The sequence below is a fragment of the Chenopodium quinoa genome, unplaced genomic scaffold (genome assembly GCF_001683475.1).
Source record: "Chenopodium quinoa cultivar QQ74 unplaced genomic scaffold, ASM168347v1, whole genome shotgun sequence".
Taxonomy (NCBI): domain Eukaryota; kingdom Viridiplantae; phylum Streptophyta; class Magnoliopsida; order Caryophyllales; family Amaranthaceae; genus Chenopodium; species Chenopodium quinoa.
Genome location: NW_018743212.1, coordinates 2,558,624 through 2,585,017, shown reverse-complemented (window position 1 = coordinate 2,585,017; position 26,394 = coordinate 2,558,624). Strand labels below are relative to the sequence as shown.

The 26,394-nt window shown below is 34.0% G+C and overlaps 4 protein-coding genes and 1 pseudogene across 6 annotated transcripts; 4 read left to right on the top strand and 1 right to left on the bottom strand.

The window, feature by feature from the left end:
• The first annotated feature begins 2,590 nt into the window (after positions 1–2,590).
• LOC110734393 (myosin-binding protein 1-like) lies at positions 2,591–7,019 on the top strand. 3 transcript variants are annotated; one of them, XM_021914531.1, is made up of 4 exons: positions 2,591–2,759; positions 3,265–4,625; positions 4,770–5,679; positions 6,288–7,019. In XM_021914531.1, the coding sequence occupies exons 2-3, from the start codon at positions 3,404–3,406 to the stop codon at positions 5,549–5,551; spliced, it is 2,004 nt and encodes a 667-aa protein (XP_021770223.1). In that variant the 5' UTR covers positions 2,591–2,759; positions 3,265–3,403; the 3' UTR covers positions 5,552–5,679; positions 6,288–7,019. The 3 variants fall into 3 exon arrangements, with proteins under 3 accessions (XP_021770223.1, XP_021770221.1, XP_021770222.1); XM_021914529.1 differs by having other exon boundaries at positions 2,592–2,759; positions 4,761–5,679; positions 6,288–7,018; XM_021914530.1 differs by lacking the exon at positions 2,591–2,759 and having other exon boundaries at positions 2,793–4,625; positions 4,761–5,679; positions 6,288–7,018.
• A 1,110-nt stretch (positions 7,020–8,129) lies between these two features.
• Positions 8,130–10,136, top strand: LOC110734132 (annotated as a pseudogene).
• Positions 10,137–11,777: 1,641 nt separating this feature from the next.
• On the top strand, positions 11,778–16,903 carry LOC110734392 (cytochrome P450 94A1-like). The gene has a single exon (XM_021914528.1). It carries the CDS (start codon positions 12,197–12,199, stop codon positions 13,763–13,765), a length of 1,569 nt encoding a protein of 522 aa, XP_021770220.1. The 5' UTR covers positions 11,778–12,196; the 3' UTR covers positions 13,766–16,903.
• Positions 16,904–17,209: 306 nt separating this feature from the next.
• Positions 17,210–18,128, bottom strand: LOC110734131 (uncharacterized PE-PGRS family protein PE_PGRS46-like). The gene has a single exon (XM_021914185.1). The coding sequence runs from the start codon at positions 18,051–18,053 to the stop codon at positions 17,514–17,516; it is 540 nt and encodes a 179-aa protein (XP_021769877.1). The 5' UTR covers positions 18,054–18,128; the 3' UTR covers positions 17,210–17,513.
• A 3,875-nt stretch (positions 18,129–22,003) lies between these two features.
• LOC110734391 (cytochrome P450 94A2-like) lies at positions 22,004–24,525 on the top strand. Its single transcript, XM_021914527.1, has one exon. It carries the CDS (start codon positions 22,427–22,429, stop codon positions 23,978–23,980), a length of 1,554 nt encoding a protein of 517 aa, XP_021770219.1. The 5' UTR covers positions 22,004–22,426; the 3' UTR covers positions 23,981–24,525.
• The last annotated feature ends 1,869 nt before the right edge of the window (positions 24,526–26,394 follow it).

Below are 26,394 nucleotides of genomic sequence, written 5' to 3'. Positions count from 1 at the left end.
AAGCAACGTGGTTGAGAATGAAAGGAAATTACGTGGAGCGTGCGAAAATCCTAAAGATTTTTGGGTGAATTGTGTTGTTTGCAAAGAGGCATTTCATGGCAAGTGCGTTGAAATAAACCCTGCAGAAAGCTGAGAAAATCAAATAATTCAAATGCAGAAAGTGTAGCAAATTAAGAGGGTATTGCAAGACACCTATCGAGTGATCAGATCAGACTATATACTTGCTTAGTTGCTTGTTGTCAATGAAACAGCGGCTGTAATGATGATCGGATATTCTCAAAAACCGAGTGATCAGACTATATACGCATGTACTACTTGTGTGCGGTTGTACGCTGCCCTTTATTTTGATACAAGATTTCAATTGTTTTGAGGCTGAATCCGATCGGCCAACATGCACCTGATTGCATGCATATGTATCTGCCTATGTAATTTTTGACTAAGTTGATTTGGTTTTCTTGTAATCCTCAAAATCTTAGGAATACCAATATACCATACCATTGTTTTGCAAGTGCAAAATATACTTGTTGTCTTATGCTGCTCATGGTGTCATGTTATGCATATATCATCTCATGACTTGCATGTTTTGTTGCTGCCAATTAAAGCTCTGTAATCAAAGTCGTGTCATAAAATACGTATAGTGTTAAGGTGCAAATAAGTACTAGTTGTTTCTATCACCACAAAGTTGTCTCTAAGTAGTACATAGTACAAGGAAAACTTTGGTGCTACTAGCTAGCCAACTAATAATCATAATAATGGATTTAACATATTTACATTTTTCATTTCACGTGATGTCAACTTTAAGTAATTAAAAATAAGTCTAATATGATGTTAATTTTTCATAAATGAGTATTGTTACCTGTGACCTGTCAAACAAGTCATCAATTGACTTATATAATAATTAACCGATCAACTAAATCAAAATTAACTTAATTAGTTAGCAAAATAATTTAACAAATTAGTTGCAAAATTAACTTAATATGAGTATAAAAAAAAAATTCTAATTACAATAAATAATTTTGTTAAAAAATTAGGTTATTGGCCTGAGTGTGGGAGACCCTGGTGGCCTGGGTTCATATTGGCTAAAGTGGGGGCAATGTGGATAAGGGGAGGGGGCTGGGTGTTCGACGGCATGGGTTGGGGTGGAGGTGGCTGGTGGTCCTACAGTTTGGGGAATGGGGTTGGTTGATTTTTTTTTTTCCTTGATAATAAAAATAATAGATTCTTAGACTTTTTTATTTACTTTAAAGTGATTAGATTAATTAAACTTTTAAAATACCTCACTAGTAATGTTTTGATACATAGCATATTAACCAGTTAATAACCCATACAACCGGTTATCACTTAATATTGGAAGAGAGGTAAAAAAGTTAGGCTTATTTTTAATTTGAATTAATTAAAGTTTAACTTAATACAAGTCTACATATACACTTGCTGTATCATTGATTGGTACGAAATTAGAAGCTGGAGGATTATATCATTTATATGGTTTTGATAACATGGTAATTATACTTTAAAGCATTCCTAAGCTTCCTAGCCATGATTGCTTCCTCAACATTTATAATTATATAATTATTTATTTTGCAAATGGAGTAATGTAAGCATTAATTTTCAACATCTAATTCGGTTATTGTAAATATATAATGAACTAAAACGTGCCACGCCTAAACTAATGGTACTATATAAAGTTCTCATTCATGGCATATGGAGAGATATGGGTAGAATCATGGGGTATGGTACTATAGTTGTATTAATAAAAACAATTGGGGACCTTTATCTATCTATTAAAAAAATATTAAATTTGGGGAATAAATCAAGTTAGCAATTTGAGAAGAGAGTTAGGTTTAGTGTTTACTTTATACATGCATTTATATATAGAGATAGCCATGTGACAAAGACAAGGTACAGTCCAAAGAAAAGTTAAACCTTGTCCAATTCTAATTATATCATCCATTTGGGTGACCTAATCCTAGCCATGTTCTTGATAATCTTATGCAAATATCACCCCCTTTCCCTTAAAAAATTAGGAAAAAAACACCTCAAATTTCAATTATTTAGAAAGTTTGGTTGATTTTTTGGTTGAAAGAAATATATCAATGCAATAATAAAAATGAAGATGGAAGATTTCCTTTCTATGCTATGAGACATGTAAAAATGTTTAAGATTAGGATTGAATTTTTTTTTATCATTATGACCGTATATAATTTTTTTTTTTTTTGACACAGTGACTATGTATAATCAATTATTACATGTAATCAACAATCAAAATTAATACTTTGTATATCAGTACTAGGTAAGTAAGCCAGAAAATTCTTAATGAATGCTCATTTAAATTAAATATCGAATCTTATCTATATTATTGCGTTTTATGACAGTCAGTACCCGAATACAATTAAATTTAATGCAGTATCATAGATCATGAGTCTCATTATTACTCGAAGTATGAATTAAGGAAAGTATTAAAAACCAAACAATTTTTATTTGTATTAAAAATATGGACATTACAAAAATTAATAACCAAGCAAATACAAGTACAAGTAGATTTTATTTTATCTTATATTTGGGCCAACAGTTTTGGTGTTGGTTGAGGTTTAACGGTCAGTCGATTTCTCACAGCCCAAAGGATGTCTTTGTCATTCCACCCCACCAACAAATTTCTTCATTTTTAATCTTCAAAACCTTCCATTTTTATTCTCCTTCCCTCTTCTTCCTTCTTTTTCGTTCTTCACCTTTGATCCATCTTCTACCTCCATTCAATCAAGGTACTCTCTTTTTCTCTCTCCTCTTCTTTCTGGTTTCTTCTCTTTCCAAATATCTTAGCTTTTATCGAAATTTTATTGCATTTTTATTTCTAAGTTAGCAGGGTTTCTTACCTTTTCTACCTTTGATGTCTGAAATTTGTTTGCATTTTGAGAAGTAAATCACTTACTATTTAGGAATTTTCTTGATAGTATCATCTGGGTTTCATTTGAAATTGGAAATTATGTAATGGGTATATTGTTTTTGGAATGTTTGAGAAATTGGGCAATGTTATATTGACTTTTAGTACTTGGGAATAATTGGGTTTTTGTTAATTTCTTGTTTTGATGGGTGAATTTGTGATTGAGGTGGGATTTATATTATTTGGGTGTTTGTCATGAGAGTTATTTATTTGGTTAGTTGATTGACTATTTGTGTTAATTTAGCTGAATTTTGATGATGATGATTATGTTGGCTTTTGAGAACTGGTTTATAGATTATGAACTGTGGCATTTTTGGTGGTTTTAGGGTCTGATTTTGGGATGGGATCATCATTATCGATTTCGGAACGTTGGAGTGCAGGTTGTTTACATAAGCTGGATTGTCATTTGGTTTTCCCAATTGAAGTCATTGGTTCATTGTAGGAAACCCTTGTAATTCAAATTATATGGCTGTAAAAGGATCCTTCCCAATTAAAGTGGATAGCAATGTACACGGATTCGCCCGCGTGTTAAAATCAGCTGCGTGCGAGTGGTTGTTGCTGTTTCTCTTGTTACTTGATGCAGCATTTTTGTATTTCCTAAAAAAGTTTGCTCAATATTGTGAACTACAATTGCCTTGCATATTGTGTTCCAGGCTTGATCATATTTTAGGAAAAGAAAATCCGGACTTTTATGTAAATCTGCTTTGTAATAATCATAAGTCAGAAATATCATCTTTGGTTTCTTGTCATAACCATGGTAAACTTGTTGATGTTCATGGAATGTGTGAAGAATGTCTGTTTTCGTTTGCAAAGAATGACTCAAGGGAAGAAGCATACAAAATTTTGGTAGGTAAGTTGGGATCAGAATGTATTCAGAAACCATTAGTAAATTTGGATATTAATTCTGGTTCTTTGACCACAAAGTTCTGCTCATGTTGTTCAAAGCCATGGAGATCTAGACCAAATGTGCAGAAGATGGTTCAGTCGAAATTACCTTCAGCACTTGTTTCTAATCCTGAGATTCCTCCACCAAAATCACCTGGACATAGATGCCTAAACAGTCAACAGGGCTTGAAGAATAGAAGGGATAGGTTTTCGTTGCCAACTAAGCCTCTTGTCCTAGGAAGTAAAGATCATGATTCCTTGTCTCATGTTGGGTATACTGAAGTGAAGATCAGTTCAGACTCTGACTCGGATTTCCCATTTTCTGATGATGATGATCTGATCAATGTGCCTCGGAACCGGAAAATTAATGAATTTCTATCACGACAGGGCTCCAAGTTTACTCCGAAGAGTCAGTATGCTGATGTTTTCCCAGCAGTGCAACGTCAGAAATCAACTCCTGCCACTAGCAATTTAATGTTTTCACATCTTGAGCCTGAAAAAGGTGAAACGACCACTCCGAGGTTTATTTCTAATGGTGATTTAAGGAAGGGCCTTGGAGAGCTAAACTGGCAACAACTTATAAAAAAAGCAAGTCCTTTAGCACCTGAGCTTGTGTCATTGGATGATATTCCTTTATCATCCAGTGCTCCAAAGGATTTACCAGCTATATCAGCAGATGAAGGTGACAGAGTTTCTCTCTCAAATACGCTTGATGCTTCTGGTTATACAGATTTTATTTCTCACAAAACTGCTTTGTCATCTGAAAATGTGCAACTGCCAGCTAGATTATCAAAAGAGAATTGTAAGTCCATAATGCCTGTACCTAATTCTTTTTGGTTTAGCTTGTTTAACTGTTGCAATTTCATCTGGTTTATAGGTTTGTGCTGTTTATCCAAACCCCTAATTTCTTGAATATTGTTTGTTAATTTTTATAAAGTACTTCCAGGTATCGAAACTAAGGAAATGGGTGACACGGGACTTACCTCTGCCATCAACCATTGGGAATCTATTGATTTGAATAGCACCTCAACTCTTTCGTCAAGGAAGGATGCTGCATTTGTGCCTAATAACAATTCTGTCATTGGTGCAAGAGACCTTGCTCCTATTATTATTAAGGACGTTAAAGCTTCAAACCTTTTATCAGAAGAAATTGGCAGTAGCACTTGTAATGGTAATGAATCAGCTGAGAAACCATCTGTTTCAAAAGTATCAGACACCCAAACAGATTCATCATCAAGCAATATATGCCCTCCAGTGAATGGTCACTTTGATGAACCACGGATGATTCAAAATCCTAGTTCCAATGATACTCTGATGCCTCCAAAATCTCCAGGTATGGAGAGGTCTCAGTCCCTTGAATCACTAGAAGAAAGTGTAAGTGAAATTGAAGGTGAAAGTCTTGTTGACAAGTTGAGACGACAGGTTGAATATGATAAGAAATGCATAAAAAATTTGCACAAGGAGCTAGATGAAGAGAGAAATGCATCTGCAATTGCTGCGAATCAAGCTATGGCTATGATAACTAAGTTGCAAGAGGAGAAGGCTGCTCTTAACATGGAGGCTCTTCAATATCTGAGGATGATGGAAGAGCAAGCAGAGTATGATGTGGATGCACTGGAAAAGGCTAATGAAATGATTGCTGAAAAGGAGAAAGAAATACAAGAATTGGAGGCAGAGCTTGACTATTTTAGAATAAAGTATCCAGAAGATTTTCCTGAAATGATTTAGGAAATTTTGTTTGCAGAGGATGCACAAGGCTCCTACTTTGAAAGCACTGAAGTTAAGAGTTCGTAGAATTGAAGATATTATCACACTGCACATCCTTATATGTCGTACAATATCTGGAACCCTGCTGGGTAAATTTATTCCTGGAACCTTTCTTGCTTCATTAGTGTTGTCTTTGTGTCTCTTTTTATATATTGCAGTATAGGTTGATTTCATAGATGTTTTCAGACTCTGGAACAACCTTATTATGAAAATGGCTAAACCACTTATGCTGACTATCTAATTCATGAGTTTCTTAAAAAGTAGTTTGAGATACTTAGTTGGCTAACAAAATTAGATAGGGTTTTGAGCAAAATTCAGCAAATGCATAGTTTATTACCAATGTTAATATGATGAAGTTTAATGGAGATATTATATACATATTTGTGTATGTTTATTTATTTATTGGTGTAGAGAGAGCCACATAGGGCAAATGATGTAGATGAGATTCGATCACGGGTCTTGGTTCTACCCTTAAACTTTAACCAAGTTAGTTGACGTCCACATATATGTGTATGTTTATGAATATATACAGATTTGAGTTTCTCAATCTAGATTACTGAAGTTCTTACTTTGCTACTGTGTTTTGATGTTGGTAGTATGAATCCAATAGTTTGTACTCTGTACACAACATTTACACCCCTATATTGGACCAAATGAGTGATCTTGTTATTTGACCTTCAGTTTTTTCTGTAAACAGATTCGTGCTGGAAACAGGTGGACAAAGAAATTGAAAGCATCAGCTTGTTGGGAGTGATTTTGAGGAGAGGCCATGCTTACTTTCAGCAGCTGCTTAGATGCTGAGATGATTGCGTAAAGAAAGTTCTCATTAAGGTATCAGCTCAATACTTTGATGAAAATGATCAACAAAGTCTGCCAAAACCTGTGCTAGTCTTTTGCATCCTCATTTTTTGTCTGAGGTGTGTATACATTCGATTAATGTCATTGAAGCAGCAGCAGCGGCATATCTTGTGGATATTCTCAGAACAGAATTATCAGACTGTATACTAGTGTGCATCTCTTTGATATGTTTTCAATTGTTTTGAGGCTGAATCCAATCGGCCAACATGCACCTGATTGTATCTGCCTATGTAAATTTTGACCCCATTGATTTGGTTTTCTTGTAATCCTCACAGCTTAGGAATACCATTTTTTTCCCAGCTACAAAGTATACTTGGTGTCTTACTTAGCTAATAGTGTCATGCTATGCATATATCGTCATGACTTGCATTTTTCTTTTGCTACTAAATTACTGTAATCAAAGTTGTGTCACAAAATACGGTAATAAGGGGCAAAGCAGTGGTTGTTTCAGAACAGCACAAAGTTGCAGGTCATGTAGTATGGAGACATAATATACTAGGAAACTTTGGTGCTTCGGATATTGTGCTCCATCATTTTTATTTTTCCATTTCTTACTTCTCGATGTTCTCGTGCAACATAGTTTCTGTAATACTGCGCATGTTTCATACTTATATATGGAGTATTACATACAAATATACAATGTATCAAGTAGACAAATGTAGCCAAGTTTGAACTCTGAAGTAACATTGGAGTCTAGTTTCTCATATCTTCATGGGTGCTTCTTGGAAAGCAGTAATCCGTCATTGTTTCTTTTTTCTTTACTTGACTTGATTAGAACCACAAGTAAAAGTCTTTATTTTTCCACTGTTTAGGTAATCATTGAAATCTTATTTTATTCACTCCAAATTGTTTATAAGATTTTACAAATCTATAACTATATACTAAAAGCAAATAAAAAGTGACATGTGTCAGCATTTGGTTAAAAATTTTCCCTCTTAAAAAATTATGTTATTATTTTTTTTTTTTTTAAGGAAATATTTTATTCAATATATCTTTTTCTTCCTATTTCAATTCTTCCACATCTTTTATATTAAGAAAAATAATTTCAATGTAATGCAATATTTCTGTCCCAAATCAATAAGTCTTTTAACAAGTACTAATAGAAAAATAAGCAAATATATTATTAAAAAGATATTCATATTGTATATCATACGGTCGTGCGGGTACAATTTAAAATATTTATTTAGAAAATTTTTAAAAATATGGAACTTTATCATATTTTTTTAGAGGAGAATAATTTGTAAGAAAATTATTGATTTATAAATTGTTGTAAATTTTTATAAAATATGGTAAATCCGTGTATTGCACGAAAATTAAGCTAGTATATATATATGTGCAAGTTTGCAACCTGCATCGTTAAATTTATAAATTACACTATTCGTAAAATTATTAGATATGTAAAATTAATTACTCTGATTTTGAAAAAATCGGTCTCACACTAACATAATTGAGACAATAGATTAAAATTTCATTATCATAGGACAATGTAATATTGTCTCACTGTAATTATGAATGACCAAACTTATATGTATTCTCACTTGCAAAATCAAAATTTGTGTTTTTCTTGTCAACAATATATACCAAAGGTTTTGATATTTCAAAGCCTAGATTGGGACGTGAAGTGGCATTTTATTTTATTAATTTATTAATTTGCTACAAATTATATGAACAAATACTAGTCAACTAAGTTTCTCTCAAATTATATTTAAATATACATTACCTTACTAAACTTAATTTATCTCATAAAATATCCTCCACAACCATGTTTGAGCTAAGCAAATCACCTCTTCCTTCATTATGGCTAATCCTCCCATTGCTACTTATACTCATAATCAACAAGTTTTTCTCCTTCCAAAACACGAAAAACTTGTCAATCTACTACCACCACATTCCCAAAATCTTACCCTATTATCGGTCACTTGCTTGCCATTTATCAACACAAGGATGAGAGGTTCCAATGGTTCTCATCCCTTCTACTCAACTCCCCGACTGGGACCATCGTTATGAACCACCCTTTCGGATGGTGGAACATCGAAACTAGCAACCCGGCCAACGTGGAACACATGCTCAAGACTCAGTTTCCCATTTACCAAAAGGGGCCTTATCAGAAGTCCATTCTGAAGGACCTTTTAGGGAATGGCATATTCAATGTTGATGGTGAGATGTGGAAGTCTCAAAGACAGATTGCTAGCTATGAGTTCAACACCAAATCGCCACGAAATTTCGTAGAGACGGTTGTTGATACCGAGCCTTTTAGGGAATGGCATATTCAATGTTGATGGTGAGATGTGGAAGTTTCAAAGACAGATTGCTAGCTAAGAGTTCAACACCAAATCGCCACGAAATTTCGTAGAGACGGTTGTTGATACCGAGCTTTATTGTTGGTTAATCCCAATCCTACAGGAGGCTGCTAGGAATCAGACTGTCCTTGATCTGCAGACATACTAAAAAGGTTTGCGTTTGACAATATTTGCAAGATTGCTTTTGGTTATGATCCAGAATATCTGTCACCTGCTTTACCACAGGCTAAATTTGCTGTTGCTTTTGAGGATGCTGCGATGATTAGTAGTGCGAGAGCCAAATCACTTTCATCAATCCTGTGGAAAATCCGTAGGTTTCTTAATATTGGTTCAGAGAAAAGGCTAAAAGAAGCAGTAGTTGAAATTCGAGGTTTTGCAAATTCCATTGCAAGACAGAAAGAACAGAAAATGTTCCAGAATTCACAGGAATTATGCTCAGCAGAATCAGATGACTTACTGTCAAGATTTCTTAAATCAGGCCACTCTGACGAGAAATTTGTAACTGACATCGTTATCAGTTTTATCCTTGCTGGCCGAGACACCACATCAGCCGCTTTAACATGGCTTTTCTGGCTGCTCCACAAGAATAAACACGTAGAAGATGAGATCCTAAGAGAGATCAGCAAAGGCAGGGGAAAACATAAAAACAAGACAGAGCATGTTTCTGTTTTTGATCAAGTAAAAGAGATGGTTTACACTAATGCTGCAGTATGTGAGAGCATGAGGCTCTACCCACCAGTGCCTGTAGACGTGAAGGAGGCGGCCGCCAATGACTTGTTGCCGGATGGCACACCCGTGAAAAAGGGAATGTGGGTGGGTTACATCCCTTATGTTATGGGGAGAATGGAAAGCATATGGGGCCCTAATTGGGCTGAATACAAGCCTGAACGTTGGCTGGAAGCGGAGGATGCAGACAATTCTGGGAAAGGGAAGTGGAAGTTTGTGACAAAGGATCCATATTCGTATCCAGTATTTCAAGCTGGGCCTCGGGTTTGTCTGGGGAAGGAGATGGCACTTTTGCAAATGAAGAGGGTGGTGTCTTGTATATTGGAGAGGTTTCGGGTGGTTCCGGCAGTGGAAGAAGGTTTTGAGCCTGTCTTTGTTCCTCACTTGACTTCGGAAATGCAAGGTGGTTTTCCTGTAAGAATTGAAGAAAGGACAGTATGAAATGTTACAAATTTAAAATATTAGCATATGTCATTATGTCATGGCATAAAAAGATTAGCGTATAAAATATTTAACGTATAAAACGGAGAACAAAATGAGATTATAAAAATTTCTTATTGAGACAACTAAACATGTAATCAATTTCAGTCACAACTCACAAGTACCTCTATAATATTCAATCCTATGAATTAGCACTCAAAACGTACTCTTGCTGGTTAAACAACCAATACAAAGCAATTAAACAAAAATTTTATCCAACTAGTATGTGGTTGTATCAAAAGCTGCTTCATATATGACTCAAACTTCATCAGATATAATATAAAATAACAACCTATAACCTATAGTTAAGAGCAAATACGAAGAGATTATTATGAAGATAACTTTTATGAAGGAATAATAATGTTACTTGGGTGGTTCATGGTTGATTTAGTGATTCGACGACTTAAAAGGCAACTGCAATCAACTACAAAGTACTAATTAAGTACTTATTATTTTCATTTTTGTTTTTATACTGTAGTTTATTTAAGTTCAAGTTCCCCTCTTTTTATTTCAGGTGTAGGTGATCATTCTAGTGTCCTCACAAGGTCAAAGGCTCATGTTTATGCTTACAATGGGGTTCGAACCCTTGACCTTGGTGTCTCCACGTCACATCAACACGAGCACATGGTCACTCACCTCCTAGCTTCACGCGCAATCAAAACACCAAGCAGGCGCATTGCCTCACTACAACAGCAGCAAGCAACCCTGCTCTGCCCCTGTTCCCTCACCGTGGCAATACCCAAACGACCAAGCATTTCCTACCAACCTTCCTCATCTTCTGACTCTGCCAGCAAGCTATGTAGAATTAAACTACCAATTTTTTTTTTTTTTTTTTTTTTTTTTGTAAGGTTGTACCCATGACGCATGTTAGAAGGTTTAAGTTACTTAAATAACAGATTGCCAAAGATACTTCGTGCAATATATATGCATCAAAAAAGAGGACTTCCATATACCATCTTTCCTCTTAAATTTATATTTTCTCCTTCATATTTGTTGCCAAATTACTTAAATAGCAACAAACTACTTAGAAATTGCCTAATATAACAAATCATGTTTGAGCTTGGCAAGTTGTTGACTTCATTTTTGGTAATATTTCCGTTGCTCCTCTTGTTCTTCATCAAGAAGTATTTTTCTACCCAAACAACGAACACATGCCAAACTACAACCATCCAGTTCCCAAAAGCTTACCCTTTGATTGGCCATTTGATCACCGTCTTGAAGTTAAAGAAGGATCAAAGATTTCAATGGCTCATAAGTCTAGTAGTCAACTCTCCAACCTCTACATTTGTTGTTCAGCGTCCGTTTGGACGAAAGAACATTGTCAATTTACCAAAAGGACCCTGTCTTTAAGTGCATTCTGAAAGACCTCTTAGGGGATGGTATATTCAATGTTGATGGTGAGATGTGGAAGTTTCAAAAGACAAGTTGCCAGTCATGAATTCAACACCAGATCCTTAAGGAAGTTTGTCGAGACTGTCGTTGAGGCCGAGCTTTCTGATAGGCTGATCCCGTTGTTAGTGTGAACCAGGTTCATTTAAGAGTTTGTATCATTTTTTTATGGTAGTTTATATTGGCTATCCTTACTATCGACTCTAGTCATGTTTCTAATAAATAAAGAACAAATGGCTCAGTATAAATAAAGAAACGTGATATTCACCTATTTCTCATCATTCTAAAATTTACTGTATTTCATAACTTCATAAGTACTATAATCAGATTATACAAATCAATTTTCCCAAACAAACTATCTATCATAACATCATTCTAAAATTGCTTATATAATGTATAATATAATGAATAACAAAGAAGCAAATATATTCAGAGTCGTTGTGGTCAAATGTTTCATGCCTCATTGCATATGCCGAGTTTTGTGTACAACTGTACAAGTGTGAGACTCATGTAAGTATATAATACTGTTTAAATTTATTTTACATTTTTTAAGGGAACTATAATTTTATACAAGTACTTAATTACTTGTTGTTGAGCCATTTGATTATTGTTTCTTGCACAATTTTCTGTATTTAATTGTCAGGCTACTTGGAATTTTTAAACTTACTTCAAATAAGAACTTCTGAACTTGTGCCATTCCAAACTACTTGAACAAATCTTCAAAACATTATAAAATATGCTCAATAAGAGAGGATCTTCAAACCTCCTTTCTTTTCATCTACAAACTCGTGGTTCTCTTTCAGATTTGTGGTCATTTTCCCAAAAACACTCAAAAGTTGACAAATCATAAATCATGTTTGAGCTTGGAAAGTTGTTAGCCCCGTTTTTGCTGATCTTCCCATTGCTTCTCTTGTACTTGATCAAGAAGTTTTTATCCATCCAAACAACAAAAACCTGCCAAACTACTAACTTCGAGTTCCCCAAAGCTTACCCTTTGATTGGACATTTGATCGCGGTCTTGAAGCAAAAGAAGGATGAAAGATTCAGGTGGATCGCTAGTCTGATAGTCAACTCTCCATCGTCCACCTTTGTCATGCACCGTCTGTTTGGACATCAGAGCATCCTTACAGGAAACCCTGCCACGGTGGAGCACATGCTCAAGAATCAGTTTCCAGTTTACCAAAAGGGCCCTTTCCAAAAGGCCATTCTCAAAGACCTCCTAGGTGATGGCATATTCAATATTGATGGTGAGATGTGGAAGTTTCAAAGACAAGTTGCCAGTTATGAATTTAACACCAGGTCCTTGCGGAAGTTTGTTGAAATAGTGGTTGATGCCGAGCTTTCAGATAGGCTGATCCCGTTGTTGTCTGATGCAGCCAAGAACCAAACAGTCCTAGATTTCCAAGATATACTCCAAAGGTTTGCATTTGATAATATTTGCAAGATTGCTTTTGGGTATGATCCAGAATACTTGTCACCCTCTTTACCACAAGCAAGATTTGCAGTTGCATTTGAGGATGCTGTGACGATCAGTAGCCAACGATTCAGATCTTTTTTCCCTATTCTATGGAAAATCCGCAGATTTCTTAATATTGGGTCAGAAAAAGAGCTTAAAGAAGCAGTCACAGAGATCCGGAACTTTGCCAAAACAATTGTTAGACAGAAAAGGCAAGGGGTGGTGAAAGATTCAGAGTCATTAGAACCAGAAGACTTATTGTCAAGGTTTCTAAAATCAGGCCACACTGACGAGAAATTCGTCACTGACATCGTTATTAGCTTTATCCTTGCAGGACGAGACACCACATCATCAGCTTTAACATGGTTTTACTGGCTCCTCCAGAAGAACAAACATGTTGAAGAAGAGATCTTACGAGAGATCAACAAAAACAGGGGAAAACAGAAAAATAAAACAGAACATTCCTCTCTTTTTGACGAAGTCAAAGTCATGGTTTACACTCACGCTGCATTATGCGAGAGCATGAGGCTATACCCACCAGTGGCATTAGACACCAAGGAGGCTGCCATCAACGACGTGTTGCCAGATGGCACGAAAGTGAAAAAGGGTACTTGGGTATCTTACAGCGCTTATGCTATGGGAAGAATGGAAGGTATATGGGGCCTTGATTGGGCTGAATACCGGCCAGAGCGGTGGCTAGAAGTGGAAGATGAAAAGACAGGGGCAGGGAAGTGGAAGTTCGTGCCTCGAGACCCATATTCCTACCCGGTTTTTCATGCTGGACCCCGGGTTTGCCTTGGAAAGGAAATGGCAATCTTGCAAATGAAGATGGTGGTGGCTGGTATCTTGGAGAGGTTTCGGGTTGTTCCAGCAGTGGAAGAAGGAATTGAGCCAATTTACGTTGCGAATTTGACCGCTAAGATGCAAGGTGGTTTTCTAGTAAGGATTGAAGAAAGGACTGTATAACATGTAAGCATGGAGAATTTCTAAGTTTAAGCACATTAAGAAGATTCTAAGAGGTTGTGTTATTTTAAATTACTTACATTAATTTTCAATCATTTTAGCTCCAATATAAATGCATCAAAACATGTCATATGGCTATGTCATAGTGTGAAGGGTATTTAATTTTCTTTTGAGTTAATAGATTAAATTTCAGTCCACTTACAATGGAAAGAAAAGTATGGATCATGCTTAAACAATATATGAGGTGAAACCACAGTACCACACTGAAGATAATAAGAAAATAAAGCTCAAAACAAGAAGTTCCAACAGATAAACTACATTGAGCAGCACTGAAATGAATCCTGCTGCGAGCCTGTGATACATTGACCAGACACCACTGTTCCCAGGACCCAAGCTGCACACTTGTGAGACAGAAAAAGTTTAACCTGGCTGAAAAGATTTGTGCTGCAAGCACATGTGCTGGTAAGGATTGGGCAGTGGGACAGGTCCAGCTCTGTCCAGCCCGGGTTCTGGCTTAACCCAAATCACCAGCCAGGTTAGCCCACCTAATTATTAGCTTCTATTACTTCTTTATAAAGTGGACTGCCTCCCAGCCCCATTGCTTCGTGGTTGAATCTAATTCCTCCAAACAGACCTGACCCACCTCCTAAACCGGCCTTTGGCCACCCAACTAATGCCAACAAAAGTGAATTTGGTTGAAATGATTTTACAGGCAACTTCAGAAATGAAATCCATTTATATGACAGTTTAGTAGAGTATTCTGCCAATGACTCTGGCCTATAGAAGTTATGTAATATTTCATTAAACCTAGTTCTGAAATCACTTCCTATAACATGGCCACACCCGACAAAGCACTGCCCCAAAAAACCTCTTTCTCAAAATGCTACAATCACAGATCCCTTTATTCCAACCAAGAGCAGTTGCACAAGAGCTTCAATAATGCTTAAAATCCAAAGAAGCATCACTCGATGACTTTTTTACAATCAAACCACAAATGCCATATTCCCTTAAACCTTTTCTACTGAAATAATACGACCACAAAAATTCCAACACCACAATTTTAATGGACTGCCACAGCACGAGACACCAATTATTGTAAACATGCACCCATCATGCTTTTCGATTCCTTTCATGATGCAAAATCATTAATTAACATCAGCTTGCTTCATTGACCCCATTTGCTCACAATGAGCACTTAGAATTCACAAGCCACAAGAGAAGGACCTCATATCCTCAAAACTTAAAATCTGGATCATCTTGATAGCCTCATTTGCTCATACACAGAAAATTAAGTTTCAATTCAAGGCGTACAACGCCATTATCCTCAAAACCTTAGCAATGTCTACTTCTAGACCCTTCTCGACCAAATGTGGAAATAATCCGGTGGTGTCTATAATTGTGGTAGGAGGACTTTATATCGTTAAAATAGTAAACCGGTATCAAATTTCTATTTCTCAATCATTCTGAATTTTACTATCTAGAGACTTATAGTACCCGAACTTGCCCTCTGATCACTGCAAAGTCTCACCTTTCTCAATCTGATATACAGTCCAGGTCGTTTATTAGGCGGTACCAGAAATCCTACAGTTGCCAATCTGACCAAGCTCCAATGTGATCTTAACTTCAATCCCTACATCAATAATTAATACAAAATCTATGTTCTCCAGTAAACAACTACAACAAATAAAAAGCATGCAAAAACAATCAAAGATCAGAGATAGCATGCAAAATAATTATTGTTCAAATTTCCCATTCTTATTCTACTCAATCCTCTTATTTAATTACCCTGTGATAACAAACTCACCACTTTAAGCTGCAAAAATGATTGTAACATTGGTAGATAAATCAAATCAAATTACAATTTAAATTCTTGATCAGAGTTTAATCGGTATTTAACAAGCATTCTTAAGTCTGATTAGGCCGATTAGGGTTTCCATTTTTATCAACCAAAATTATACAAGTAATCAACATTCAGCAATAACCAAAATCACCTAATTTCCATTAAAATTTCCTTCCTTTCATCAACTTCCGATTAAAATTGAAAACAAACAGTAATCAATCAACAGATTAAACCACCCTTCAATTGTAATTACAATGAAATTAATCAACCTTTCATCCAAATTTTCGGGTGAACCTTGAAGATTATAAGCCAATTAATTAACAAAATCTCGGAAATTAATTCAAAGATAAAATCAAAATCAAGCAAGGGTAGAAATAAATTGCAATAAACAATAATTAATAACTCGGATTAGAAAGAATTTGAGATATACTATGAGTATGACAATGGCGTCTTCTTTTGTTAAAAATGATGACGAATGCTTAGGAAAATAAATTGATTTTCGCAGTCGAAGATACGAGGAATTAGCTTTTGGAATTATTTTTTGAGTATGAAAGATGAAGATAATTTTTGCCGAAAAAAAAAAAAAAAAAAGGGAAGACGAGGAGTGAGTTTCAGTGAAGCCTGAGTAACAGTAACGAACAAACGAGGGAAATGATATTGCGGTGATCGGCAAATGGTTTTTTTTTTTTTTAGTTTAGTCGGCTACTCTCTCCGTATTTTATTACTGGCTCCACTTTTATTTTGCGTATTTTATACATGTTTAATTTTCCTTTTAGAAAACTTTTGATAATATTTTACTATTTTTCTCCCCGGTCACCTCATATCACATTTTTAATATTTATCATATTATCTCTCCTCCCTACTTATACTCGCTTTTGCTTTTTTAAAAAATTTTATTACTTTTTTTTTTTTTATTTTAACCAACTCCACTTCTATCATATTTTATTACTTTTTACAATTTCTCCTAAAACACTGCACATGAAGGCATAGAGCAAGTAAAAAATACAGAGGGAGTACTAGATGTGTTTGGTTGTTAACTTTTTTTTTTTTTATTGGCTTTTAAGCCGATTTTTTCAGCCAAAAGTTAATATAGCCAATAGGAGTAGTTTTTTTAATGACTTGTTAGCTCACTTTTATTTTCACTAATAATCAATTTATAATCATGACTAATTTTGTCACACTTTTGTAAACATCTGACTTAAACAGTCAAATTAAAAAAGCCGATTCAGATAGCTAATTCTTTTTAGATGGTCAAACAAGTCAAACAAATCAGCCAACAACCAAAGCCAATCGTCGATTATCAAACAACCCCATTGAGAGGGAAACAGTGAAATGAATAGTAACAAGTGATTGAACGAGTTATACTTATTATGTTCACTTTAGTTGCAACACTTCTTAAATTTACATTATTCACATTTTTACACTTGAACTTGTTTATTGATTTAATTATATGTTGGATAAAATATAGTAATCGAATCTTATTGTATTTGTCTTGATTTATATATTCACACTATCTACTTTTTGTATATATGTATTTGTCTCGATTTATATTTTCACAGTACCTAAATTTAACTAGAATAAGTATCTTTTGCTATTAGGAGACAAGATTACACCGAGTAAAACCTGAACAATATTTTTATTCCAAATGTACTTGATTTACATGCAATGATGCAAGATCACAAATGGAAATTACATGAAACAAAATCAAAGATGCATGTGCAAAAGATCGAGTGCATGCATGCATAGAAAAAACACACACATTTAGATTAGAAATTAACTTGAACAAAAAACTAGAATTTCACCAAAACAACCTTAACATTCCCACGTACTAACCCTCAAAACATAACCTTCAACTCTAGAGACACATAAAAGTATAACCCCTAAAACATCCATAAAACTACTAATAATTCATCAAGGATGGGGTACAAGCCCACTAGTTGCAGCACTAGGAGTACAACCCCCACCAGCACCCCCACCACCAAGGCCGCCACCGGCACCACCGAGGCCACCACCAGCACCACCGAGACCACCAGCAGCACCACCGAGCCCACCAAGTCCACCACCACTTCCACCAAGGCCACCAAAGGGCATAGCCCCGAACCCCTTATCGAAACCACCTAAACCACCAATAGGGATAACACCGGCAACTCCACCAATCCCTCCAGCTGCTCCAACTCCTGCAAATGAGATAAAGTTTTTCTCATCACTATTCACATCACCACCCTCTTTTGGTACACCTTTCGCCGCTGCCTCTTTCGTTGGATCAACCGTGTTCGTGTCTGTATCAACTAGTTTAGTACCCGTACCACTAGTACCATTTTTAGGATCTACTATTACCTCGTTATTTTGATTCTCAATATTTTTAGGTTTTGGTACTTCTCTTGCGTTAGCATGCAACACTACAACTAGGGCTAACACTAAAAACACACACCAAAATGACCTAATACCCATTTTATTTTTTCTCTCTTTTACTAAAATGGGTTATTTATTTATTTATATATTTGAAGGAAATGATAAAACTTAGGGTTATACAAGCTCATTTTATAGAGGAATATATTTATAAACTAACGGTGCTGAAAAAGTTAGTTGAAGGTAATAAAGTGACCATAAATGACATTAAGCGAGCTGCATACATTGCATGTATATATAATGTTGCATGCAATATTAATAGCAACAAGGTCGTCTTTACAGTTCAGCATTTTAGTTTATGTGGTTGCATGCATGAGAGTTTCTCGTTATCGTTGAAAATTGGGACGTTCGAGGTTCTTATAGCTTGACACTTGGTGCCACAACACAACAATAATTCATTCAATTTTTTTCTAAGAGTTGAGTATTTGCCCAGATGATTTTAAATTATTATTAATAATAATAATAATAATAATAATAATAATAATAATAATAATAAAGTGATTATATTTTATATTATATATTTCATCTTCGTATTTAAGTATATAACTAAGTCAAACATTGAACAAATTAGTTTTTTTTTTTTTTTGTTTTTTTTTTTAGTAGTTAATTAGTATATAGGGTTCGAATTGGATGTCTGTGTGTATGAATGAGTAGAGTTTTTATTTTTATCATAAATTGATGATATCAAATGAGAAACAAATGAGGGAGAGTCACGTGACATGTAGCCTTTATTTGGAATATTTTAAGTATATAGTATAGATATTTTTGATAAAGTATAAAATATATTCATGGGCCTCAACTATCGGCTTAAGTTTTTGGTTGATTTGGTCTTTTAACATGGTATCAAAGCCAACTTAAATTGGAATATTTCGCGCAGAGTATACGGGAGGTTCATGTTGTATCTTAAGCCCAAAGGGTTCTCTTGTAAGGGGGCGTGATAGAGTACAAATCAAACAATATCTCAAACTACGACTCTATATGTTCTTTTCCGCACTAATTATATAATGAGAATTTTTTTGAATCAAAGTTTTGAAAGAGTATCATAAAAATAAAAATAAAAAATCCCAAAGGTAATAGGGTTTGGGCAATGAGTCATGGTTTCATGGGTGGGCTATATTATTTTTTGGGGCTTCCTTTGTAGCTTTAATAGATAGTAAGTCTATTTGTTAAAAAAAATTAAGGGGCCATTAACGAAACCCTAAGAACATCATATATATTTTTGTAAAAAAAATCTTGAGTTTCTAGGCAACAAGGTAAGATCAAGGTTATATAATTTTTTGATCTAAAAAAAATAGATGAAGGGCAGGAGTGCTTTGAGATCAACAACTACTTTAGGCAAAGTAGTTGAATCTATAGCCTTGGCTACTGTATTTGGTGGGGGGTAAGTATTCCATGATGATTATTATTATTATTATTATTATTATTATTAGTATTATTAGTAATTTAGTTTTAGTTTTAGTATTATTATTAGATTTTCATCTGATTAATGTAATTCTTTTGTTATGCAGGCTTTATTTCCTACCCCAATCACCTTATAATAACGATTTGTTTATCCCGGCAGAAGATTTTGTGGAGTGTTTTCGAAATCTTAAAGAGGAACTTCGAAAATATAGAGAGGGAAAAAAGGATAAACAAGAAAATTAATCCATGATATGATGATTGATGATGCCTTATTTTGTTTCTGAATGTTAACTAGTATTTAGCCCGTGCGATGCACGGGTTAATTTTATTGGCTAAATAGAAAGTATATGTTTTTCAATTAAAGAATTTTACTATTGTATGTTTAAATTGTTCTCAGTTTTTTTTTTAAAATCAAAACATATGTAAATATAAATTATATTGTATTTTGTTAGTAACATAAAATACTACATAAATGTAATGCGATATATTCTAATCCAAAAAAAAAAATTACATCATATCATATGTAAGAAATACAAATTTCATCAAGCAAAAAAACCATATACTAATACATACAGGTTTAACCCAAACCCAACGTACATGTGATGGAAAACATTAGCTAGCCTACCTACATATGGATGCATTAAATGATAAATTGAAAATACAAAATAATTTATAATAAAATCATTAAACATTAATCAAACACTTATACTTCTAATTAAGATTTTTATTATTTATGTTATTTTAGTTAATATCAAGAAACACTATTCTTTCAAAAAAGAAACAGTATGAGAGTACAATGAAAATAAAATTATTTGTACAAAACAAATCATATGAAATTCTTATTAAATGCTTCCAATTGTCTCTTCACAAAATTGATATGTTGTACTTTCCATCCAAATATATTGTTCCTTTGTTGAATATTGAATTTTTCACCTAAAAACACATAAAATCACCAAACATATCAAATCAGCGTTACTTAAAAAAAAATAGAAAACTGAAAATAGAAAAGAAGATCAAAATCGATTATTAAAGAGAAAATATATAGTGGAGTAGAATGTTAAATTTAGAAAAAGATTTTACAAAAAAATAAAACTCAATATAGAGTCTAGCTTATGTGCAACTGAACATTTTGAACATTAAAAATAGGTACTCATAATTTTATTATATAATGAATGTACAATGTAGCATCAAGGAAAGAATACAAATAACTACTCTTCCACATGAAAAACATCATATTAGCAATAAGTGGAAATAACAATTTAAAAACGTAATTAAAATTAGATCAAATAAAAAAAAATTATTTTGCAAATCCAGTTCAAATTTACAAAATCAGTACTAAAAAACACAATAAACGAAAATCATAGACAAAAATGAAGTAAAAAATAAATAAATTTAATTTGAGATCTTAAAAAATGAAAAGGAAATATATAACAAAATAAAAATATTGAAAATAGAATTATAAAACTCGATCTTTAAACATTGTAATAGAAAATTAATTATGCAAATCTCTTAAAAAATCCAAACAAAATATTGATACACAATTCTTCTTAAAAAAACGATTAAACACCAATCACCCAAAAAATCATAAACAAATTTCAGAAAAAAAAAAATTGAAAAATATTAGAATCCTACATAAACATAATAAAAATCGAGATCTGGAAAAAAAAAAGTGACACATGATAAATTTAAAAATATGAAAATTCGTGGGAAAAATTATCTTTGAACATTGAAAAAGGAAAAAAATAAATACAAAGTTTTATAAAAACTTGGACCAAATTCTAAAGTGCAATTTGTTAAAAAATGATTAAATATCGAAGCAACAAAAAAGTGAAAAGAAATTTGAAAAAAAAAACAAATTATAAATAAAGTTGAGAAAACATACGTTTGATTGCACCCTTAAATTCAATACGCTATTATTTTTTGAAGTTTGTTTACATCGTGATAATAATTTTTTTTTAAAAAAATTACTTAATATAAATTATAGATTTAGGATGAAAGAGAGATAGAAATGGTAGAGTTATTAGGGTAAATAGAGAAAGCGTAAAAAGTTAGAGAGGGTGAAGATAAACTATTATTAATTTTTTAGTGTGATTGAAATTTATTTATATAATGCAATTTACTGAAACCCAAGAGACACAAATGAAAATTGATATCTTTTTTTTGAGGGGATTGAATCGTTTAGGAGTTTTTTTTTTGTTTTTTTTTTTTATTTTATTAATTTACATACGTACTGTCTTGTTTCCTAGCCTGATTTATGTACTGTTGGCCTGCTGGCCTGGTTATGGCTGCGGACCTAGTGCTTCAGCTAGTCTGAGTAAATGGTTTGTGAGCTAGCTAAGCATATTGAAATAGAAATGGTTTGTGAGGTATTGGCCTGATGGAAGAGATTTAAAATTTGCATGCCTACGTCTGATAGGTTAGGTTGTATATCCGAGTTCCCTTTTCTCGGCCTATCTGTAATTTTTAATGTCTATGTAACTCTTTTTTTCTGTAACTCATTCGGATTAAAAAATATACAGTAAAGAATTTAAAAGGAAGCTCTTGCATGTTCGGAGATTAGAAAAAGGTAGTAATAGCTAATAATAGGACAAATAATTTGTAGGTGGCTAAGAAAGTTCACACATCACTCTTGCATATATTATGTTATTTCAAACTTTCACCAAACATGAACCACATGAAATGAGTAGGTCTGCCATTAACTCTAACATAAACCAATATGAACTTTCATTTCATTCTCACTTGTTGGTCAACCATTAACCTATTTACTTTAATTAAACAAGTATTAATCAAGATTGTTTTTACATGTATTACGACATATTTACGTTCTTTTTCTTTTGCTTCTTGTCTAAGTCTAAAGTCTCTTCCAATTTGACGGCTGCATTATTTTTTTCCAACCTCCCCTTTTAACCTAAGCTTTTATATAAATACTAAGGTCCATTTTAAAATTCAAATACATACAAACAATCTCTCAAACACATTCCAAACTCTCTAATTAATAACTTAATCAAGAAGCAATGTTTGAGCTTGGAAATTTGTTACTACTTTCATTACTACTCATCCTATCCTTTGCTCTTATACTCTACATTAGTAAATCATCCTCGTTACGAACAACATGGGCTAATGATCACCCCAAATCATACCCTATAATCGGTCATTTGTTCGCAGCCCTCGAACAAAAGGATAGGTTCCAATGGCTTACAAAGCTCTTAATCGATTTTCCGACTTCCACCTTCATCTTCCACCGTCCTTTTGGTGTTAAAAGTATACAAACCGCGGATCCTGCAGTTGTCGAACACATTCTCAAAACTCGCTTTCAAATCTACCAAAAAGGCCCTTTTCAAAAGAGTGTTCTTAGGGACCTTTTAGGTGATGGAATTTTTAATGCTGATGGTGAGACTTGGAAGTTCCAAAGACAAGTTGCTAGCTATGAATTCAACACTAAATCGCTCCGTAAATTTGTAGAAGATGTCGTTGAACACGAGCTTTCAAACCGGCTTCTGCCAATGCTATCAGAGGCTGCTAAGAATGGGACAATTCTTGATCTCCAAAACATACTCCGAAGATTTGCTTTTGACAATATTTGCAAGATTGGTTTTGGGTATGATCCTGAGTATTTATCACCTTCTTTACCAGAAGCGAAATTTGCAGCAGCATTCGAAGAAGCTGTAACAATCAGTACCAGCAGATTCCAAGCCTTATTTCCTGTCCTATGGAAAATTACCAGGTTTCTAAATATCGGGTCTGAAAAAAGGCTTAAGCAAGCTGTAGTGGAGATTCGAGGATTTGCTAACTCCCTTGTTCGAAAGAAGAAACAAGAAATGATGAGAAATACATCAGACATGTCGTCGAAGAAACCAGAAACAGAGGATTTGCTGTCAAGGTTCTTAAAATCAGGGTATTCTGACGAAAAATTTGTTACAGATATTGTTATAAGTTTTATTCTAGCAGGACGAGACACAACATCAGCTGCATTAACATGGTTCTTCTGGCTACTTAACAAGAACGAATCAGTCGAGGAAGAAATAGTCAACGAAATAAAACAATTGAGTAAACAGAAGAAAGATCATTCTTCTGTTTTCGAGGAAGTTAAAGACATGGTTTACATCCATGCTGCATTGTGTGAGAGCATGAGGTTGTACCCACCTGTCGCGGTTGACCTCAAAGAAGCTGTAATGGATGATATGTTGCCAGGTGAGATACCGATAACGAAGGGTACTAGGGTGAGTTACCACCCTTATGCTATGGGGAGATTGGAGAAGTTGTGGGGTGCAAATTGGGCTGATTATAAGCCAGAGAGGTGGCTAGAAGTGGAGAGGTTCGAGGGGAATAATGTAAGAAGAAGGTTTGTACCTCGTGATCCTTATTTGTACCCGGTGTTTCAAGCCGGGCCTAGGATATGTCTAGGAAAAGAAATGGCATTCTTGCAAATGAAGAGGGTGGTGGCTGGTGTATTGGAGAGGTTTCGAGTGATTCCTGTGGTTGGAGAAGGGTTCGAGCCTGTGTATGTTCCTCAATTGACGGCGAAGATGCAAGGTGGTTTGCCGGTAAGGATTCAAGAAAGAATATAAATTTTAGTGACTTCATTGCATTGTAACAAAAATATGCAAGGTGCAGTTCTAAGGAATGTACAAGTTGCATGAAGCTTAAGTCATGAAAATGCAGATATTGTGTATGATTGATTTGGTTGAGGCAGAGTTGGTGGATTTTGAGTTTTGAAGATGGATTACTTTTTACAAGGAATTTGTTAAGAAAGAATCATTTTCAGTACTTGTAATTATATAAGAATTAATTTAGTTTGGTTTGATTAAATGATGTTTGAGTACTTGTACATATAAAACTAAATGCACTTTTTATAATTTAATTTTAAATTAGTTCGATTGAGACTTATTTAATCAAGTCATTCTTGTATGCAATGTCATCGATGACGTACCTGCTTTTCTCCTCTAAATAAAGAACTAACGCCTGCTTGACTGCTTTCAAAAACAACGTATGTAGCACCTTCTACCATAAATTATATCCAATGACTTACATTTTCAATTGCAACCTTTTTTTATGGTACAAGTATTCGTAACATCTAAATAATTCAATAATGTAAATAGTACGAAGTATTTATTAGTACAAATTAATATTATTAGAAGAAAAAAAAATACTATTACCATTCCACATATACTAATCTAATTAGCTACTAATATCTTCTTACCTTTTTTTTTTTTTTAATTCGGGGTAAATTGGTAAACAAATATTTTGAGGAATATATAGTTGTCTTCATACTATTTATAAGAGCATTCTCATACTTTTTATAAGGTAGGAAGATGTTGGACAACACGTGATTTTTGTGCATAGGATACGTACAAATGACTTCAATTCTGAAACAAGTTCCCCGCTTCCAAGTTCCAACCAAACAAATTCAAACAAGCAAGTAACAATAGCCACAAAAGTATCATTCCAAACAAACAACATTATCCTAACAAGTCTATATGTACATATATACAGGGTCATACACGCTGAGTATCAAATAAACTCGGATCCATACTAGAATAAGAGAAACAGAAAATTAAAGATGGACTGCCAAGGTATTTTGATAATTAATCTCTATCTATATTATTGTTGATTAACAAAAATACGTGATAATATTGATTATATTCTTGGCCAGAACTAGTCGGAGAAGATGGGAAAAAGGCAGCAGAAATAATCGAGTCTGAAAACCCGCATGTGACGGCGTTCATCGTACCATCTGGCTCTCAAATTGATTTTAGCTTCAGATGTGATCGTGTTTGGGTTTTTGTTGATTCCAATGGAATTGTAGTCCAAACTCCCATGATTTTTTAAGCTGCTAAGACAATGTGCAACCTTAGTAATTAATGTGCACTATATATTTATAGAGAAAATACAAGTTGATATCAAGGGTAATTTTGTAAATTTAGCAGCCACATCAAGGGTAATTTTGTAAATTTAGCAACCGCACCCCCTTTCTCTCTCCTCTATCACCACCGTACAACCTGCCGCACAATTTTGTAAATTTAGCAGCCACATCAAGGGTAATTTTGTAAATTTAGCAACCGCACCCCCTTTCTCTCTCCTCTATCACCACCGTACAACCTGTCGCACCACCTGCCGCTTCACCAGCCGACCACTGACGACTTTTAGCTTCACCAGTCGACCCCAGCCGACCACCGCACGACCTTTAGCTTCACCAATCGACCACCACACATTCTCTAGCACCACCAACCGATTGAGCACTTTTATATTAACGAAAACATGTTAATTGGTGATATTAACATGTTTTTGTTAATATAGGATATTAACCCGATTTTGCTCATATTTATATATAATATGAGCAGTAAATAAAATGTGCACATTAATACTTGTAATTGTTAAGCTTAGTAAATGTGCACTTTTATATATAATATGAGTAGTAAATAAAATGTGCACGTTAATATTTGTATTTGTTAATGACTCCGAGCTTCCTAGCGAGGTATTGTACCACTATGTAGTGACCGACGTAATCAATAATAATGTTAGCTTGGGTCATGGGATGGATGAACAATTGTGTAAGTTTTACCACTAAGATTTTTTTTAAAAAAAAATTTATGGTGTTTATAGATTGAAAATTCTACATAAAATGACTAATTCTATGCTTAAATTTTATTGACCGATTACTTAAAAAAAAAAAAGAGTTTCATTGGCCAATTAATTTTTTTCATTGATCAAACTTGTTAAAATTGTTTTTTTCTTTTTTAAAAATTCATTTTTTTCGGAAAGTAATTTTCTAAATTTTCGAAAATCTTTTACTTATTTTCATAATTAATATCCGAAAAAATTGAATTTTAGAAAAGAAAATTCATTTTTAAGTTTGACCAACAAAAAAAATAAATTAAAAATCGACTAATAAAAATTAAGTATAGTGCATGTCATCAATGACGATACCTGCTTTTCTCCTCCAAATTAAAGAATTATAGTTCGCTTTCAAAAACAACGTAGC

Bases quoted from the DNA above. Each gene is read 5' to 3' on its own strand.
- LOC110734393 (XM_021914529.1), top strand. From the start codon at position 3,404: ATGGCTGTAAAAGGATCCTTCCCAATTAAAGTGGATAGCAATGTACAC. The intron at 4,626-4,760 runs GTAAGTCCATAA...ATTTTTATAAAG, and splicing joins TAGATTATCAAAAGAGAATT to TACTTCCAGGTATCGAAACT.
- LOC110734131 (XM_021914185.1), bottom strand. From the start codon at position 18,053: ATGGGTATTAGGTCATTTTGGTGTGTGTTTTTAGTGTTAGCCCTAGTT.
- LOC110734392 (XM_021914528.1), top strand. From the start codon at position 12,197: ATGTTTGAGCTTGGAAAGTTGTTAGCCCCGTTTTTGCTGATCTTCCCA.
- LOC110734391 (XM_021914527.1), top strand. From the start codon at position 22,427: ATGTTTGAGCTTGGAAATTTGTTACTACTTTCATTACTACTCATCCTA.